The sequence below is a fragment of the Vitis riparia genome, chromosome 1 (genome assembly GCF_004353265.1).
Source record: "Vitis riparia cultivar Riparia Gloire de Montpellier isolate 1030 chromosome 1, EGFV_Vit.rip_1.0, whole genome shotgun sequence".
Classification (NCBI taxonomy): Eukaryota; Viridiplantae; Streptophyta; class Magnoliopsida; order Vitales; family Vitaceae; genus Vitis; species Vitis riparia.
Window position 1 is genome coordinate 387651 of NC_048431.1, and position 17624 is coordinate 405274.

Here is a 17624-nt window from a genome sequence, read left to right on the forward strand (position 1 = left end):
CCATCTCATTTCTATTTTCCATCAATCCAATTGGCCAGTATATTGACTTTGTGCGCACAACTCCGTTCTTAAGTCAAGTCAACTTATTTCCTGTGGTCCAGGGAGGGGCAGGACCACCCATTTAGGCACAGGCCAATGTGGGTTGTGTCTAAAGGGAATCTCAATAGGGAGCATATTGGACCCATGCTTCATAAAACCCTAGTCGCTTTTGTTGACTAGAGGTGTCCTAAAAGTTAAGGTGTATAACTGATATCAGACCCAACTTAAAATCCAAGTTATGGAGGTGTATTGACTCTGTCTCCACCATTAAATGAACTTTTAAAGAAATACGACTCTGGCACCAAGAAATGAGATAACGCATAAGAAAATGAGAATGAACTAATCACTCTCAAGTTGCAAAACAATGAGACCATTCTTATCAAGCCATAGTTTTTCATTAAATGGTTTGATGCCCCCCTCTCCTTTTGGTTTTTCATTGCAGCTTTAATGGGTTCCCTTCACCGAGCACCTGCTTACGAGTCATTGGCTCCTTCAAGAGACACACAATCTTATTTTTACTCCTCGATCGGGTTCCTATTGCTTAATCTTAATCATTACCTTCAATAGACAAAATTGGTTTAAAAATATTTTAAAGGAAAAAAAAAGGTTGGAAAGATGCCACTTCGTTATTATGTAAATAAAAATTCTAAATAATTCAAGCGACCATTTGGATATGGTTTCAGCAATCCTGGGAAGTTGGAATCTGCTTTGTTTACCTAGTCTCACAAACTTTTAGGCTATGTTTGGTTCCCGAAAAATTTGAGGGAAAATGCGAGGGAAAGAAAATACAAAGGAAAAATAGAAGGAAAGAAAAAGTGAAGGAAAATAAAAAAATAGATTAAAAGTTGATAAATTATTTTTTTTGTTACTTCAAACTCATTTTATTTATTTTAACTCATCAATATAAAGATTAAATAATTTAAAAATACATAAGTTTTTAATTAGTTTTAATTATATTTGATTTTCTTTGATATTTTTCATAGGACAACCAAACATGAGAAAATCATTTTCCTTAGCATTTTTTTTCTTTCCTTTGTATTTTCCGGGAACCAAACATAGCCTTATTATTAATGATATACAAACATTTTGGATTAAAAAGGGAGGAAAATAACACAAGGGGTTTGACCTCATCCAGGTTAGTATGCAACTATATGTTGTTTTTCTAATAAAAGAATGACTAAGATGGATAGATTTTGTCAACAGGATTGCTAATTTCAGATCATCTTTTTTCTGTTAAAAAATGAATCCCCTTCCTGATTCATCATACCAAAGTATTAGTAAAGTATGCCAATCATTTTATGCTGATTTAGAATGATAATCTATAGATTTTTGGCTGTAACATGAGAGGATCACAGACAAGACCTTTTCAACAATATTGTAAGGGGTGTTTTGCAGAGATTCTTATGGATCATATCTAATCAAAGGACCTACAAATCTGGAATAATTAACAACTCAAAATGACACGAAAGTATGTAATATTATGCCGCTAATCAACAGAAAAAGTATGCGACAAAAACGGATTCGAGGAAGAATTCTAATACAACTAGGGTATGGTGTCAACATATTCAAATTTACAGCACTATCAGAGATAAAAAATGGAGTGAAATATCAGGTACAGGTAAACAATACAATGGGAATCATCTACAGCTTTGTTCTCCTAACTTTGTCCTACATCATGTTGATGTAAGTGTGGAGATTCCTCAACCGTTGCCACCTTGGCATCTTTCTTTTTTTGATGATGCTAAAGGCTATGTTTGGTTCCCAGGAAATATTAGGGAAAGAAAAAAAATGTTGAGGAAAATGATTTTCTCATGTTTGGTTTTCTTATAAAAAATACGAAAGAAAATTAAATATAATTAAAATTATTAAGAGATTTGTATATTTTTAAATTATTTAATCTTTATAAAGAAGAGTTAAATAAATAAATAAAAGTTTGAAATGGTATATAAAAATAATTTATTTATTTTAAATCTATTTTTTATTTTCCTTCACTTTCTCTTTCCTTTTACCTGGGAATCAAACATAGCCAAAAGGAATAGGCAATTAACAAATGTGGGAAAAAAACAGACCTCAACCCAGGACAAGATGGAGAACCGCCATTTTGATTGAGAAGAGGGAAAGGATGACTGCAAACAATGAGCCTTTGCATTTTGCAACAACCTGTGATTTTCGTCAGTTCCAGTGAAACCCAAAGGGGCAGGGCAGGTAGGCATCTTGAAGAGTTGGCCTAAGAGGTTTCTAGCATTCACTCTCTCAACAGCATTTGTATGGACAACAAGCACAACTCAACCAAATGCTGCTAGCAGCATCACTTGAAGTCGCTTCAGTGGCTCTCGGTTGCAGTTGCTTCTGTGAAAGCTGTTTCTCAGGTTGCTCCTTGATTGAAACATTTCTTTCCTCTTCTGTCAAACTGTAATTGACCAAAACAAATTAAATCATTCTGCTTGTAGAAATGGAACAAAGCCCAAAAAAAAAAAGATGTAAATATTGCTATATGTGTGACACATTGGACAATAAATTACAGACAAACTCAACATGCAAAAAGTATGTGAAGTAAATGGCAATAAATAACAAATGATGAATAAAAAGAAACTCATCATCAATGCAAAAAAAAAAAAAAATGAAAGAGAAAAAGAACAAAAAGAGATGCATTTTCAATTAATTCTTGACACTGGACTAACAGTATAGTAGAGAGAGAGAAGCATACATGGGGGACGAAAAACAACAGTGTCCACTACAGTTCCAAAGGTAGCAGAACGCCCAGCTACAATTAGAACAGTAGCATCTTGGCCATGCACACTTCTTCTTTCTGCAACACACAAAGGGTACATTCCTCATCCAGAGTGCTAGGTTTGGAACTTCCATACAGATTAGGCATATATATATGCATTGTATAGATGTATTCTTATTGTGGAGAAACATAGTCATATCCACTTTACATGCACAGATAAATACACAAATACAGAGGCATTTCCATGGTAACACCTAGGCACAAACAGAGGTTTGTGGACATACATGTATATGTATCGAGTGTCAATGCATATGTGCACGTATGAGATAGACAGTATAGAATACATATATTTGCATGTATGCACATTACTCGATGCTTGTCCATCCATTAGCATATAGGTGAATACGAATGCAAGAAGAGAAGAACTTTATGCAAAAAATGTTTTACTCTAACTACACAGAGAATGAAATTAACTTACATTGGAAATGCAAAAGAGCGTGAGCTGGTTGCACTCGCATCAGAACGGCGCACACTGCTAGAATTAAAAGGCACCTCTGGTCGAGCTATCTTTTCAACATTTTGATCAGCTGAAGTTGGTGGCACTGGCACATTATCCTTGATGGGTACATCATCCTTGATGGGCTCATTTGCTTTTGCAGTCATTTCTAAGTCCTTTCCAGTATCTACACTCTTACTGACATTATCCCCTAACCGAGCTGGTGGAGACGAGCTGAACACAATCAACTCTCCAGACTTGGTTAGTTCTCCAGACTTGGTATGATCTCCACCCAACATGAAAATATGCTCTCTGGAGAAACTACTGTTCCCTACATGGATGCTGAACAGTGACTCGTTGGAAGCAACACTCCACTCCAATGGAGTTGTTGATTGACTTCTGGCAAACACAGAAGATGGAATCCTATACGGTTCATCATCTCCTGACCTTTCCATCGATTGGACTGGGGGGGATTGCGTGGGTGACATGCAGTGAAATGAAGTCTCTTGTCTGAGATCAGAAACCTGTGATGGTGATGCAGGACCAGGAAACCCTGTATCATTTTCATCTTTTAGTTCTAGTTGCGCATCCTTATCACTTTTAGTTTTGCTAGGAGTCACTAAATTTGTATCCACTTGGAAGAGATCTGCCGATGAAGAGATTGATGAAGATGAAGATGTAGAAAATTGTGACCCTAACTTTATGGCAGCAGGGGCAAATGGATCAGCTTCATTGACAGTAGACTCTGGATGTGTTCTTGAATGCTTGCTGCTTCCACTCCCATGTTCCAGGTCCATAGCTAGCTGAAGATATTGATGGAATCCAGGCTTGAAATGTAAGAAAAAAAAGGAACATAAATGAGATTTAAAATTTAACCAAGTGCTCATTGGAAGCATCAATGTTATAAAGTGTGTATTTAGATTCCCGTGTGTGAATATTGATCCTTGAATCTTGACTGAGGAAAGACATTATAATTCTTCAATACACATAATGCATACATGCAGGAACAGCCTAAGATTGGGGGGAATGTTGGCCAATCAACAAAATGAAACAAAAAACCTTAAAAACAATCTTAATTTGGCAGCTCTCCTCATATGGGAAGGTAATGCTCCGACAATATGGCAATATCTAATTGAAAAGACATACAATTCTTTCATGAATTGGGAGAGAGAAACCTAGCAGTAGGTAGTTCTAAACTCCAACTATATAAGATCAGTGCATGAAAGGCACCACTAGGTCCACTACCTACTTTATGCATAAAAATTTCTCCCTAGAATGCCAGTCTAAATGAGGTTTTCCATCTCTTCCTTGAGAAGCAAACTTATTTTAGCAAGAATACACAGCTTGCAAACCACTTGTTGCTGCCTTCAGACTTGATATGTTAATCCAGTACAATTAATTCAATACCTTTCCCCCATAGACCATGCACTGTCTCATGCGCATATTATATGCCTGATTTGCCAACACCCGGCTTCCCATTTCCACACAGATCTATACAATTTTCTCAGAGCAAAACAAACAAACATATAGATGACTATTTGAAAATCATAACAAATAATTGATAAAAATCCCTTCACAAATCTCATAAATGCTGTGGAGCATCCCTTTCCCCTTCCCTTTCAAGTCCAATATTCCTTAAGCGGGAACTTTCTAGAAGAAATCCACTTGCCTTCATTTCAAATTGGGCATTCCTCTGCTTAATTTCATTCATTCTCTCTAAATTTGTTTCTTCATTTTCAATACATATCAGCTAAACCCAAGAATATCATCACAATCATCAACCCAAAACCACCGTGAAGACACTTACCTGAATCCCAGACCAGGCCTTCTATCCCCGAAAGAGGCCCCAATTCCAGCCGCTAAAATCCACCTGCCGGAAGCGGCACCGGCGATTCCCAGCTCCCCCTTTTGCCCCGCCCCAATCTACAAATCACCCACCAAATAAAACACCTTAATCAACTGGGAAAAGTCAACTAAATCAAATAAAAATTGACTGAAGTTAAAATTCAAGATCACCTGATAAAATTGAAACGTGGATTGGCTCAAAAAGATCGCAAGAATTTTGGTTTTAAATTTAGCTTTTGAATTGATTTTGAAATTGGTTATTGAGAATGTGCGAAAATGGAGGAAGAAAATGAAATGGAAAATGTTGGGGAAGTGAGGGTTGTGTGGACAAATAGTGATGGAAGGCATAGCGGCAGCGTCGGAAATTTCAGCTCCCAAAATAACTAACTTTTGTGGTCTTTCGCGCCATCCCCAACTACTCTTTTATGCTTAGGCTGAAATTACAAGGTTAGGGTTGGGGTTTAGATGGCCTCCTCGACAATTTCATTAACACCCAGGGGTATTATTGACTGAAGTTAAAATTAGTGACATTGGCCCTGAATTTAAATTTTAACTATAACTTCAGTATGGATTTTAAAAGCAATACAAAAAAATGCATTATGATAGAAATAAATTGGAGGTAATATATGGAAAACAAATATAAAACTATTTTTCTTTTATTTTACATGTAACCCTCGAATCTATTTTTTCATAAAATTAAGGTGAGAATAATTTTATAATTATGTTTTCAATTTTTATAAACACTAAAACTAAATTTAGTTTCCGGAAAATATGCCAAAAAATACAATGAAAAAAAATGGAGATGAAAAGTAAAAAAAAAAAAAAAGTGAAGTAAAATAAAATATAGATTTAAAACTAATAATTTATTTCATATGCTACCTCAAATTCATTTCACTTATTTTTTTCTTTCTATCTAAAAATTAAGTAATTTAAAAATATATAAATTTCTATTTAATATTAATTATATTTGATTTTTTTTCTATTTTTATGTTGAAACTAAATATATTTTTCAATTTTTTTAAAAATATTTGGTAATTATATGATAAAAAGAATATTTAGTAATTTATTTTATAAATAGGTAAAAAAAATCATTCATTTACAATAATATAAACTAAAGGACAACATAGTAAGTGAAAATATATAGTAGGGAAAGTTGTCAATATTTTTTCCATATAAGAAAATCAATTCATTTGTAAAGAATATATAGTAAGGAAATTATAATTTATAATAAATTCTATGTAAGAAATTAATTATTTAATTAGTAAAATACAAATTCAAGAATGAACTTTTCTTTTCTATATCATCATTTTGAATGAAAATACTTTTTAATAATTTTTTTAATCCTAATCTCATATCAAATACTTTTTGCATAAAAGTTGGGTTATAGATAAGTTTTTCAACAGATACAAATTATTTTTTTCAGATATTAATATTATCTCATCCTCTTTCCTCAAATATTTCTTAATTTTAATTTTTTTTTTTACTTTCCACTTACTTTTTCCGTACGACTTACGAATGTGATCGATCAGTTATCAGTTATCACACCTCTAAATGATATCATCAAATTAATATATATATATATATATATATATATATATATATATATATATATATATATATATATATATATATATATATATATATTTCATAAATTATAGTATCTAATAGAATATATCTATAAACATTTAAAGCATTTTTGTCCACACCCACTTTAAATGCCATAAAAGCTACCTAGAAATCATTCAAATGATCGACTCTCCTTTCAATTTCAGGAGGTGGCGTAACTTTCATCTTCTTGTGGCGCAGAAGCCACCCTGTAATCACATGCAGCCACTGTTAGGTGTTGATTTACTGCAGAAAACAACAAATCATTTTGCCCACTACTCAACACCAGAAAGATAGAAAGGTAAATATCTATAATCAAAATTGCAGAAACATCCAAACTTGTACAGAGCTTTCTGTCTCATGATGGTTCCTGGAACCATATCGTGTGAGTTTCTCTATCTTCACTGTCACAGTGAAGAGGGAAGCACCACTGAACTTCTTTTTTCAGGTCTCAGTATCTGGGGCTAATTTCAAGAGGTATAAATCCTTTCTTTCTATTTTTTTTAGAGGTGTTTGTTGATTGTTTGATTGGTCCACGAATATCAGATTGGGTAAAGGGTTTTCTGAGTTTTTCTAGAAACTGGTGGGTGGAGTGATGAGTTGGGGGTTCTCTGAAGTTATTCTTGTCTTGTTGCTGATACAATTGCTACAGTTGAACCCAATGGTGTAAGCAATTCTTGGATAATGGATTAAAATGAGGCAATTTCTAGGGTTTTGAGGGTCGAGGTTTGTATTTCTGATACATATTAGAATCCATTCATGCCCTTCTTGATTTGAGTTGAATTGTTGGATCAAATCCTGTGTTTGTTCTTCTGTGGTTATGTAATTTCTGCAGATTTCTCTGTTACATCCCATTGGGTGATCACAAATTGAATCTTGGTTTCTGTACTATCATTTGGTGGGGATATACTAATTGGGGTTCTGGCTTTGATAGATCTATTGGGTTCTTTGCAGAAATTGATAATATTAGTTACCATCCAATTGGTTGCTGAGAAAACTAAGAAATAAAAATGAAATTAAAATTTTTAAACTTAATTCTTATCTCTTGAGTTGATTTTGTTTCCAAAAAAATGGAGGAAGAAGAGAAGAGAACACTCCTTAGCTAGATTTTATCTTGTTTTTCAGGTTACAGACAAATAAAACTCATCTCAACTAAGCCCTGCGCTTGTATTGGGCTCGGTTGAGTGGGGATTTTTGTTTTCTGTGGTTCTAAATAACGAAACATCCGAGATTTGGTCTTTAATTTATTCTATTTTCCCATTTTCTCTTAGCCACCATACGAATTGAATTATTTGCCTCATTTGTCTATCGAGCAAAATTGATCGTGTTCTTGGTCAAAGTTGATGGTTTTGGTCAGGTCTGTTTAGGCCTAGATCCTTAGGTTTGATTATTTCATTCTGTGTAATATGTTGTTTAACTGATGAATTGATTGTATTTCTTATACATTCTTTTGATTTTCATGTTTTACTCCAGAAATGCATAAAGAAGACGGGTAACATTGATACCATCTTGCACGAACGAGGCTGCAGTGCATAGGGTGACATCTAATACCCTTTTCTACTGATGCAGACTTTCCCTTGCTGCAATATTGTAGAATCACATGTAAGGGAGAAAGTAAAATCCAATGGAAGCATCCCAGACACCATATCGACCTAACAGCATCAACACATCTGCCTCATCTCATAACATTGTAAGGTGTAATGCAGATGGACATGCAATTAATCTCTTTCAGGGGCCTGGTTTCCCAGGCCGGAAGAAAAGAGGGCATGGAAGCCGCTCTTGGATAGAAATCGATCAGAATGGGAACTCAAAGACCTTGGAGCTTGATAAGGCAGCTCTTATGAGATATTGTTCTTTGCCTGCTAGAGATCTCCGCCTTTTGGACCCTTTATTCATTTATCCTTCTACAATATTAGGCCGGGAGAAGGCTATTGTGGTCAATCTTGAACAAATTAGGTGTATAATCACAGCTGAAGAGGTTATCCTGATGAATTCCTTGGATGGTTGTGTTGTTCAGTATAAGTCAGAATTGTGCAAACGTCTTCAAAATAATAAAGATCAAGCTGGTAAAGATAGCACCTATTTACGACACTTGCTCCAAAATTCTTATGCCTTTCACTTATGATCCATTTGGTTGCAGAAGATATTTGAGGGAAAGGAAATTTGGTATCTTACAAGTAGTTAGGTGTATTGTTTGTTGCAAGATTCCAAAATTTCGTTTCTTTTCCTTGCTAGGGCAATAATTGAAGCAGCATGCTCTTTTGAAATGTTTTCAATTGGTTTTGGATGAAGCCCTCTCTTCTTTTTCCCTTTTGAAAGCGTTTGTCATAAGAATTGGAGAAATCCTGGAATTACCCAAAATTTATGTTTATTTCGACCCTACTGTCATCCCTTGTTTGGGATCACGTAATATGCATGAAGACCAAGCTCCGCCTTTTAGGAACCACAATCTTGCAATGATCCTTGAGTACTGCTGCAATGTTAAACTTAGGAAAATTGGTGTATCTGAGTGAAACTCTAGACAATTATCAACTTCCAAAGGCTGAAGCCCTCTATTACAGTAGTGCAATGAGAAACCTCAGTGTCTTCTATTGGATGAGTCATCCAAGGTCTTTGCTAATCTCAAGAAACATTCTTTGTTATAAATAAATTAATACGTAGTTATTGGATTCTAAAAGTCCTACAACTGGATCCTTAGTTTTTTATTTTTCCTTTTTATTTTATTTTATTTATTTTTATAGCATGTTGTAATGAATTGCTTACAGTTTGTGCTGATCTGATTCAGATGACTTGCCTTTTGAATTTCGGGCACTGGAGCTGGCTTTGGAACTAACATGCATGTCTCTTGATGCTCAGGTATGCAATAAACTATGCTAGTGACTCATTGTGATGGCTTTCTTTTAAATATTATTAACCAAATAAATTTCTGTAACTCAAAATTATATACATGAGTAGATGTGGAGTACAATCCATGTCCCTACTTGTTACGACCCCCGCTGGGCAGAAGGATACCTGCCACAAATCTATAACCTTGTAATAAGCCTGTAACTTTCTCTATATCAATAACAAAGCCCGAATTTGATAACATATAAGTGATGGTATGCAACTAAGGAGAACCCACCTGAGCTCAGTTAGGCTTTTTAGGCTAGGGAAGCGTGCTCTGAGGCTGGCTAGTTGACATCCATATCATATAAGCAGTAGACTTGGCAGCCATGCTAACTCCATGAACTCTTTATCTTATTTGTATTTCTTTTTCATCTGTCATCACATCAAGGAACATTGAATTCTGACAAGCATATACACTGCTTTGGAAATATAAGCATACATGTTTCTGCATAATTTTATTTTAGTTCATATTACAAAAATGTGGAAGAACTGTTAGGTGAAAGTATCACATTGACAAATTTGGATTTAATAGGTTAAAGAGCTGGAAATGGAGATATATCCCGTGCTAGATGAACTAGCATCATCCATTAGCACTCTTAATCTAGAACGTGTTCGTAGATTCAAAGGACACCTTCTTGCTCTTACTCAACGAGTTCAAAAGGTAAAAATAATCAAATCTAGTCATCATTTCCCTATTTGTATTTCTGATTCCACTCATTTTCTCCATTATTAGCTGATTGAATTTTTAGGTTCGTGATGAAATAGAACATCTCATGGATGATGATGGTGACATGGCTGAGATGTACCTGACAGAAAAGAAACAGAGAATGGAGGCTTATCCCTGGAATGACCTACATTCACTGAGTAATGTGTCAGGTGGGACCAGAGTGCTACCAGCATCTGCACCCGTTTCACCGGTGGAGTCGATCAGTGGATCCCAGAGATTGCAAAGGGCTTTTAGCACTATAATGAATTCAAGCAAACATGGAAGCTTTACGGGTTCATCTAATAATGGGGAAAATATTGAACAACTTGAAATGCTACTTGAAGCATATTTTGTTTTCATCGACAATACTCTCAACAAGTTGTTATCGGTATGAGATTATTGACTTTCTAAAAATATGTATAAATATATATATACTCAAACCTTTTCTAATTACCTTATGATTGACCAAGTGTCAATAAATCAGCTGGGATATAAGAATGCTGCATCATTCGGGATATCCCCTTGTAATCAGTTGATTAATATAGGGTTCCAATTTGTGATCCTAAAGAATTGCCATGTGCAACTACATGCAACATGTGGAAACTGATCCAAGGTTTCTAATAATGTGCCTTAGAAGAATCGCAAATACAAAAATCTACTATGCAGAAGCTGCTTGTGGAAGTTTTAATTTCTTTGTTCTTTTTTATTGTTGATATGCAGCTCAAGGAATACATTGATGATACTGAAGACTTGATCAACATTAAACTTGTAAGGAATTGTTCAAAGACTAGAAATTTTCCTTCCCTTTTCCAACTTTTCTTTGAACCACTCAATGTAACTACATATAAAGATATCATATCTTTACTCTTTGAACAGGGCAATGTTCAGAACCAGCTCATACAATTCGAGTTGCTTCTGACAGCGGCCACCTTCGTGGCCACAATATTTGCTGCAGTGACAGGAGTGTTTGGAATGAACTTCACAGCCACAATTTTTGATTACCCGTCAGCATTTAACTGGGTACTGGTTATCACTGGAGTTATCTGTGGCTTCTTATACTTCTCTTTCTTGTTGTATTTCCGGCACAAGAAAGTTTTTCCATCATAGCTTGCTGTGTAAATAACTCCATTTCAGATTATTACTGCCATTAAATGATAATTCTGAGCTTCTTATCTTTGAACCATAGTTTCTCCGAAGCTGTTCCTGTGATAAAATTTAATGCTTTTGGAGCAATGTGGTTCTGTGCTTGTATGCTCCATTGGCACAATTCTTTTCCCATTCTATCTCCCTTTTTTCTTCCTTGTGGCTGGACTATTCTCCTACTTTAAAGGGAAAGCTCATTCAACCCACATTAAACTTCAAGAAAGGCTTGTTGAGAATGTATTTGCCTTATACAGTTGTGGATTTAATATATGAAATTCAAGGAAGTTTTACTAGAGATAGTGCAGATATGTGAATGAGCTTTGAATGGAATTGAGAAATGACAGAATGCTTTCCCTGGAAAAGGAATTGAAGCACACTCCATTCCTTATCAGTCTGTATTCTCTGTTGTCTAAAGGGAGATTCAGCCGCCTACTCACCAGCCATTTCAATGATAAACCCTGGACTGCCATCTAGGGTTTCTTAATCCTGCCTGAAATACCTGTTGTTGCTGGTACAAGCTCCAGCTCTCTGCATGTTGCCATACTTTATGCAGCTGATCAAGTTTTGACATTGACATCTATTTCTTGTAAGTCTGATATCTCTTTTTCTTCCAATCTTTTCAGTAGATTACCCCATAGGCTTAGTCCCATCTCCTGAAATAATTCCCCATTATTCTCATTTTGGTCTCGTGGTTTTCCCTGTTACTTTTAGATCTACTTGTGAGGCCTTGTTGGATGAGACATTGATGAGCAGCAAGGTCCATATGATCTATGGGTCTTATTACTGAAATATGTTGGATACACACTTGGTATGTAAGCTTATATTGTTTCCAGGGCTTGGAAAACCTTGGGTAGAGAACTGGTCACTTTCAATGCTTCCATTCATTTGATGCAGCCCATCTGTGCACAATTATGAAAGAATTCTGAATATTTCTCATTAATACTCTATAGAATACAAAACTATTTATACATATACAGAGTCGTGGAAGAAAAGGGAAAGGAAACTATCCTAAAATTATGCACACTAAATCTGGTATACATCTTCAGAATAATCATTCAAATTTTTTTCAAATCCCTCAGATTTTCCACCTATTAACTTAATCATGATTCTGCTAGTCATAGATATAGACACAGATAAAGAACAAATCAAATTCTCAGGAAACTGTAACAGTATCCTTCTTGTCAATTAAATTACAGAAGAACGGCACATGTTTTTTCAGACAGTGCATTGACCTTGGCCCTCAATTTATCAATGATCTTTTTTTGTGTGTTTCTGTTCTAAGGTTGAAAATTAAGTGAATGGCAGAGAGCTTTTCATTCATATATCATTGGTCATTCATAGAATACAACATCCTTTGAGCATGTAAAACTGCAGCAGAACCTTGCCTTGTTTTTTCCACAATCTGCTTTATCAAAAGCTTTCCCATCTCATCTTCTTCATCATCCTCACTCTCACCAACCTCATTTGATCCCCAGCTCCTTGACGTCTGTTCTTCCCAAGACCTGATCCTATCACAAACCAAATTTCTCGACAACCATCTCTCTCCAGTGATATCTTGATGCATGATGGATCCACCATTCCCACCATTCCCACCTAGGGATAGTTCTCTATCAAATGGGTGCATCTCCTTGATATGGTCAGTATTATATATAGTCTCTGGTGGAACCTCTTCACCTGTTCTAAGCATCTTGCTGATCTCTTCACAAGCCTCATTGTATGCTTCTAGGGTTTCCCCTGACAAATTTATAACCATAGGATGGTTAGTGCCTTCATCCATAAAGATTGGGCTTTCCTGGGTTGATAAAGATCCTACTTCACTATACAATTCCCTCGTAGAGATTATGCTTTCTTGTCGCATGGAGTGTGGCCTCTTCTGGTTGTTTTGAAGTGCTGCCTCGAGTTCTATGATGCGTGCTTCAAGCCTTGACTGGATTACCTCATGGAGACGCAAGCTCAGCTCCCGAGGTGATACTGCATAGTTTGCAGAATGATGGGTTGAGGATCCACTTACATCAAGGTCCGAGTCTGATTGCTCACCAGGTTGCCTGTTAAGGGTGTCCACTCTCAGCTCTCCCTGAACCACATCTGCGATTAAGTCAGGATCAAGCTGCAACCAAGTATTTGAAAGTATTATAATTCCATATAACAAAAGTCATCTTCAAATGAATCATACCATACATAACAAAATTGAGCTTCATTTAGACTAAAATAATTAATCAATGCTAATTAATCATAATACATTATGCTGTAAATTGACTGCTTAATTTGTTGCCTGTATCCAGTTACAAAGATAACTACTCAACTCAGTTCCAGCAGTAAATCCCACTGCCTTCCAGTGTTTTGTTTATAATCCAGATTTGAGAATGTTGGTGCTCACTCTGGAATGAATTAGCACATAATCACCCCCTCAGCAACAAAAGAGATTCTGAAGGGGCTAGTAGAAAATGGACAGCAACTTAAAAGAACTTCCAACAAGCATGGATTCAAGAATGATAGCCCTGAAGATTCACTCTCTAAGACAGAGTAAAAGAAACAGCTGAAGATTCAAATGGGAATATTCGATAAGTACCCAAAGTGTAGTCATTGATAAATGCGGATTTAAGAATGTTGTTTCTGCTTTCACGACAGGCAGAAGATTCCACAAGAATTAATAAGAATATCAGTAACTAATGAGTCATGTACGTGACCCACTTTATAAGAGCCCCATAAAGATGCAAGCCTTTGTCACAGAGCCCAATTTTTTCCTTTTTTTTTCTTTTATTTAAAACAAACAATTTTTATCTATTGTTCATGTAAAGATATAAACTGTATAGTGTCAATGAAAAGTGTCTACTGATCTCTACATGTACAAACTTTCTAGGGCTCTGGAGCAAAGGAAAATAAAAGTTTGAATGAGATGGTTTAGTCTGTGACTCTTTGTAGTTAAGGTAATGGAGACAACAGAAGTAGAGTGCATTGAAAGGCAAGAAAGATAGCGACAGTATGAATTATGACAATTGTTTGAAGCAAATCAGTCCAAGGGAGGATATGGACTTCAATCATGAGAGGGCTGGTATTTACCCAATAGGTAGGACTCAGCCTATGTGATTAATATTATGGTGATGAAAAGGACACCATCACTTTAATGCTTGAAAGTATCAGCAGTTGAAGGTTTAAAGGTCTCATCTCATGTGGAAAGACATGTCAAACAGAAACCAAAAGATGGGAAACAAGTTTTAAAAAGAATGCATTGCTGCATAAGCAGCAGCCAGAATCTGTCATTTTCCTGGATTCTGGTTCAGTGTGGAGAAAAAGCGTAGCTAATAATGTCCTCATACGATATCTTCAAGAATATTTAAAGAGTTGTTGGAGAAAAATTGAAATGCAATATGTCACCATGTTGAAGGAACATAGATTGTGTATTCAACTTATAGCCAATATATGAGCAAACATATAAGGTTAATCGTGAAATCTCAAAAGTTTCCTTGCCCCTGAAGCATTGCACTATATAAAACAAGTTGAACAAGAATCAGAGGTTATCAAAATCTAGGCCATGGAATGATCACAGATTATCTATGTAAACAAAATCATATGCAGTTCAATTTTAAAAGATTCAGATGCATGCTTACCCCAACAAGATCCGATAGTCTCTCCAAACTAGACGATGCCTTCATGTTCTGCTCCAACCTCTCCAGTTCAGCTTCAAGCTCCGCCTCAATTTCACTCATCAATTCAGAGTTCTCTGTATTCTGATTGTCCGGCTCTTTTGCGTTGAATTTGGTAGATCGATTGAATTCCTGTTCAAGTGACACAGAAGTTGGTATCCCACTGTTGAAGGAGCAATCATTAGTTTTCATGGATTCAAAACCCTCATTTGTGAAATCTTTGACAGTAAGAAAATCTTTCATTTCAAGCTCCTCATGTAAATCCTCAACCAAGTTCTCAGTCTGCTTTAACTGCTCATTTAATTTGTCCACTTCTCTCTTACTGGCAACCAAAGTGGCCATTACACCAATAGTGATTCCAAGAAAGAAAAGAAACATCCCGTTGGGTGATCCTGATGAGAGTAAAACCATAAAATGATAAATATTCAAGGAAGAGATGCAATCTATGAACGTAACAACCATTAAATCAGATACAAAAATCCACACGGAAATGATTACATCTTCACATTCAGCTGCAGGTTTACATGAACAACTAGAAATATAGAAAGGCTTCTGTACACACGGAATAAGAGCACTTCTACTATAGCATTAGTGGTCACACCAGAAACTAATATGTATGCATGGTAGAAACCTTTTCAGTCACCTTCAATGCAGAAGTTCATTTGGTTTCATAGACACCATGTCAGACACCTTTATCTCTGTTGGGATTGGCTGTCTAAAATTTCGTTCTTTTAAGTCTTATTTTGCTTGCATAGACAGTCTTATAATCATAGTGTGAAAAATGTGACTAGAACAAGAATATTAGAAGAATTCTTGCTAATTCCAAACCAACATACAAGGCTTTTTTAATTAACAAGTGGAGTAGATCATTCGATTGTGAACAAACAAAGAAGTGAAAAGCACGAATGCTAAAGATAGTGAAGCAATTTCATCAAACCATGTGAATAGAGTACAACCTTGGGAATGGAATGCTTCACTAGATGCTCTTATACCAGGACTGCTCGATCTTTGAACCCTCCCCTTTCTGACATTTTGTTTCAATTTCCAAGGGAGCTGCAATGATCCAATACTTGGTAGTGGTGGAAGCCCCAAAAGTGTCTCATTTTCCTCCAAGTACATGCCATCTCCCTTATGAAGCTTCTTTTTCTCACTTTCAAACTGCAACTCTGCTCTAAAAGAACCACCACCAACTCTGCTGATTACTCGGCTGCCATCAGTCGCCAACAACGGTCTCACTGTAGGAGTATATGGAGATGGCAGTGAGCTGAATTCGTACTCATTCATATTTTCATGCTCCCTATACAGCTGAGAAGCGACACAACTTTCTAATGAATCCAGTGGCTTAATAGAATACTCAAGAGGCCTTCTACTTCTAAAAGCCTTGTGTCGCTTAAATCTGGTCTCTTGGGTCGTAAGGACATCTGTTAAATTATCAGAATTGCCAGAAAACTCGGCCTTTCCCTTCCCATCAAAATCATTAGTAGAAGCTACTCCTGTAGCCAAATCACCAATCTCTCCCAAGTTTTCACTACCTAAAATATCATCTATGCCTAATTGTTTCTGCCTCAATCTCCGAAACGGGCCATTCCGCTCTTGTATTTGTTGCAGCAAATTACGGGGTTTAGACTCCCCAGATAATGATAGTGACCCTTCCTTTTCGTTTGAAAAGTTCTGCCAGTACTTGCCCAAATACCCAGCACCAGCAGCTGCTGCAACAACCCACAAATCCATGTTCTCTCTTTCTTGACTCAAAAAATATCAACCCAATTGTCAAACTTTCCCATAGAAAAGCCCTTCTCTCCTGAAATTCAATGCTAAAATCCCAGATATCAAAGAATGAAATACTAATAACCAGGTGTATGAACTCAAAAAATGGATGAAAATACACATATATACACATACCCAGAAGCTAAAATGAAGTCAGAATGTACATAAACAGGAAAAAAATTAACTAATGCATCCAATTGAAGAAGGAAAACTGTATTGTAGTAAACCCCATGAATGAAATGAGGCATATGGTCCCAACATGAAGGCCTGGAAATGTCTTCATTGGAATAAGGAATGAAACAAAACATTCCAAGCCACTAGATTGCGGTTGTGGATTGAAAACCTAGGACCAGTCACACCCATTGCTATGTTATCTGTACAGCTGGAGCCAAAATGAGGTCATGAATTTTTATTAATTAAGAAAATGAGGGGCTCAGGGCTCTCAATGTCTTCAAAAAAATGAAAAAGGGTCTGTATTTTGCTAATGGGAAAGCTTGCCATTATGTAAAGTCCTAGTGAGAAATTGATTTACTTAAAATTTTGTTGATGAGTTATTTGGTGGATTTTCACACTTGTTTGGAACAAAATCAGAGAAGAATAGAAGGAAATAAAATTTGGGTGATTTGGTTTTGTGGGTATTTTTGTTAGGAAACAATCCCATTCTCACATGGGATATGCCCTCATTTAAAAAATGCAAAATTTGGAAAAAAAATTCTTCCACAGCAACGAGACATTGCCAAAACAGACAAAAAAGAAGGTAAG

The 17624-nt window shown here is 35.9% G+C and overlaps 3 protein-coding genes across 10 annotated transcripts; 1 reads left to right on the forward strand and 2 right to left on the reverse strand.

Moving 5' to 3' along the window:
* Positions 1–1995: 1995 nt before the first annotated feature.
* LOC117912537 lies at positions 1996–5473 on the reverse strand. Of its 4 annotated transcripts, none has more exons than XM_034827167.1 (5): positions 5283–5473; positions 5074–5189; positions 3249–4069; positions 2747–2848; positions 1996–2449 (listed from the first exon to the last, which is right to left on the reverse strand). In XM_034827167.1, the coding sequence occupies exons 3-5, from the start codon at positions 4061–4063 to the stop codon at positions 2293–2295; spliced, it is 1074 nt and encodes a 357-aa protein (XP_034683058.1). In that variant the 5' UTR covers positions 4064–4069; positions 5074–5189; positions 5283–5473; the 3' UTR covers positions 1996–2292. The 4 variants fall into 4 exon arrangements, with proteins under 4 accessions (XP_034683058.1, XP_034683051.1, XP_034683042.1 ...); XM_034827160.1 differs by having other exon boundaries at positions 3249–4093; XM_034827151.1 differs by lacking the exons at positions 5074–5189; positions 5283–5473 and having other exon boundaries at positions 3249–5059.
* A 1400-nt stretch (positions 5474–6873) lies between these two features.
* On the forward strand, positions 6874–11746 carry LOC117916647 (magnesium transporter MRS2-5). 3 transcript variants are annotated; one of them, XM_034832786.1, is made up of 8 exons: positions 7056–7193; positions 7294–7442; positions 8190–8782; positions 9502–9572; positions 10135–10263; positions 10352–10696; positions 11029–11076; positions 11185–11746. In XM_034832786.1, the coding sequence occupies exons 3-8, from the start codon at positions 8341–8343 to the stop codon at positions 11413–11415; spliced, it is 1266 nt and encodes a 421-aa protein (XP_034688677.1). In that variant the 5' UTR covers positions 7056–7193; positions 7294–7442; positions 8190–8340; the 3' UTR covers positions 11416–11746. The 3 variants fall into 3 exon arrangements, with proteins under 3 accessions (XP_034688687.1, XP_034688677.1, XP_034688670.1); XM_034832796.1 differs by lacking the exons at positions 7056–7193; positions 7294–7442 and adding an exon at positions 6874–7017; XM_034832779.1 differs by lacking the exon at positions 7294–7442.
* A 634-nt stretch (positions 11747–12380) lies between these two features.
* On the reverse strand, positions 12381–17243 carry LOC117916625. Of its 3 annotated transcripts, none has more exons than XM_034832768.1 (4): positions 16998–17243; positions 16052–16896; positions 15060–15487; positions 12381–13558 (listed from the first exon to the last, which is right to left on the reverse strand). In XM_034832768.1, the coding sequence occupies exons 2-4, from the start codon at positions 16824–16826 to the stop codon at positions 12776–12778; spliced, it is 1986 nt and encodes a 661-aa protein (XP_034688659.1). In that variant the 5' UTR covers positions 16827–16896; positions 16998–17243; the 3' UTR covers positions 12381–12775. The 3 variants fall into 3 exon arrangements, with proteins under 3 accessions (XP_034688659.1, XP_034688652.1, XP_034688643.1); XM_034832761.1 differs by having other exon boundaries at positions 16052–16909; XM_034832752.1 differs by having other exon boundaries at positions 16052–17243.
* Between the last annotated feature and the right edge of the window lie 381 nt (positions 17244–17624).

Bases quoted from the DNA above. Each gene is read 5' to 3' on its own strand.
- LOC117916647 (XM_034832796.1), top strand. From the start codon at position 8,341: ATGGAAGCATCCCAGACACCATATCGACCTAACAGCATCAACACATCT. The intron at 9,573-10,134 runs GTATGCAATAAA...TGGATTTAATAG, and splicing joins GCATGTCTCTTGATGCTCAG to GTTAAAGAGCTGGAAATGGA. The intron at 10,697-11,028 runs GTATGAGATTAT...GTTGATATGCAG, and splicing joins CTCTCAACAAGTTGTTATCG to CTCAAGGAATACATTGATGA.
- LOC117916625 (XM_034832768.1), bottom strand. From the start codon at position 16,826: ATGGATTTGTGGGTTGTTGCAGCAGCTGCTGGTGCTGGGTATTTGGGC. The intron at 15,488-16,051 runs GTTGTACTCTAT...TACTCTCATCAG, and splicing joins TGAAGCATTCCATTCCCAAG to GATCACCCAACGGGATGTTT. The intron at 13,559-15,059 runs GTAAGCATGCAT...ACTTGGTTGCAG, and splicing joins GACTATCGGATCTTGTTGGG to CTTGATCCTGACTTAATCGC.
- LOC117912537 (XM_034827151.1), bottom strand. From the start codon at position 4,162: ATGCTTCCAATGAGCACTTGGTTAAATTTTAAATCTCATTTATGTTCC. The intron at 2,849-3,248 runs GTAAGTTAATTT...TGTGTGTTGCAG, and splicing joins CGCTCTTTTGCATTTCCAAT to AAAGAAGAAGTGTGCATGGC. The intron at 2,450-2,746 runs GTATGCTTCTCT...GGTCAATTACAG, and splicing joins TGTTGTTTTTCGTCCCCCAT to TTTGACAGAAGAGGAAAGAA.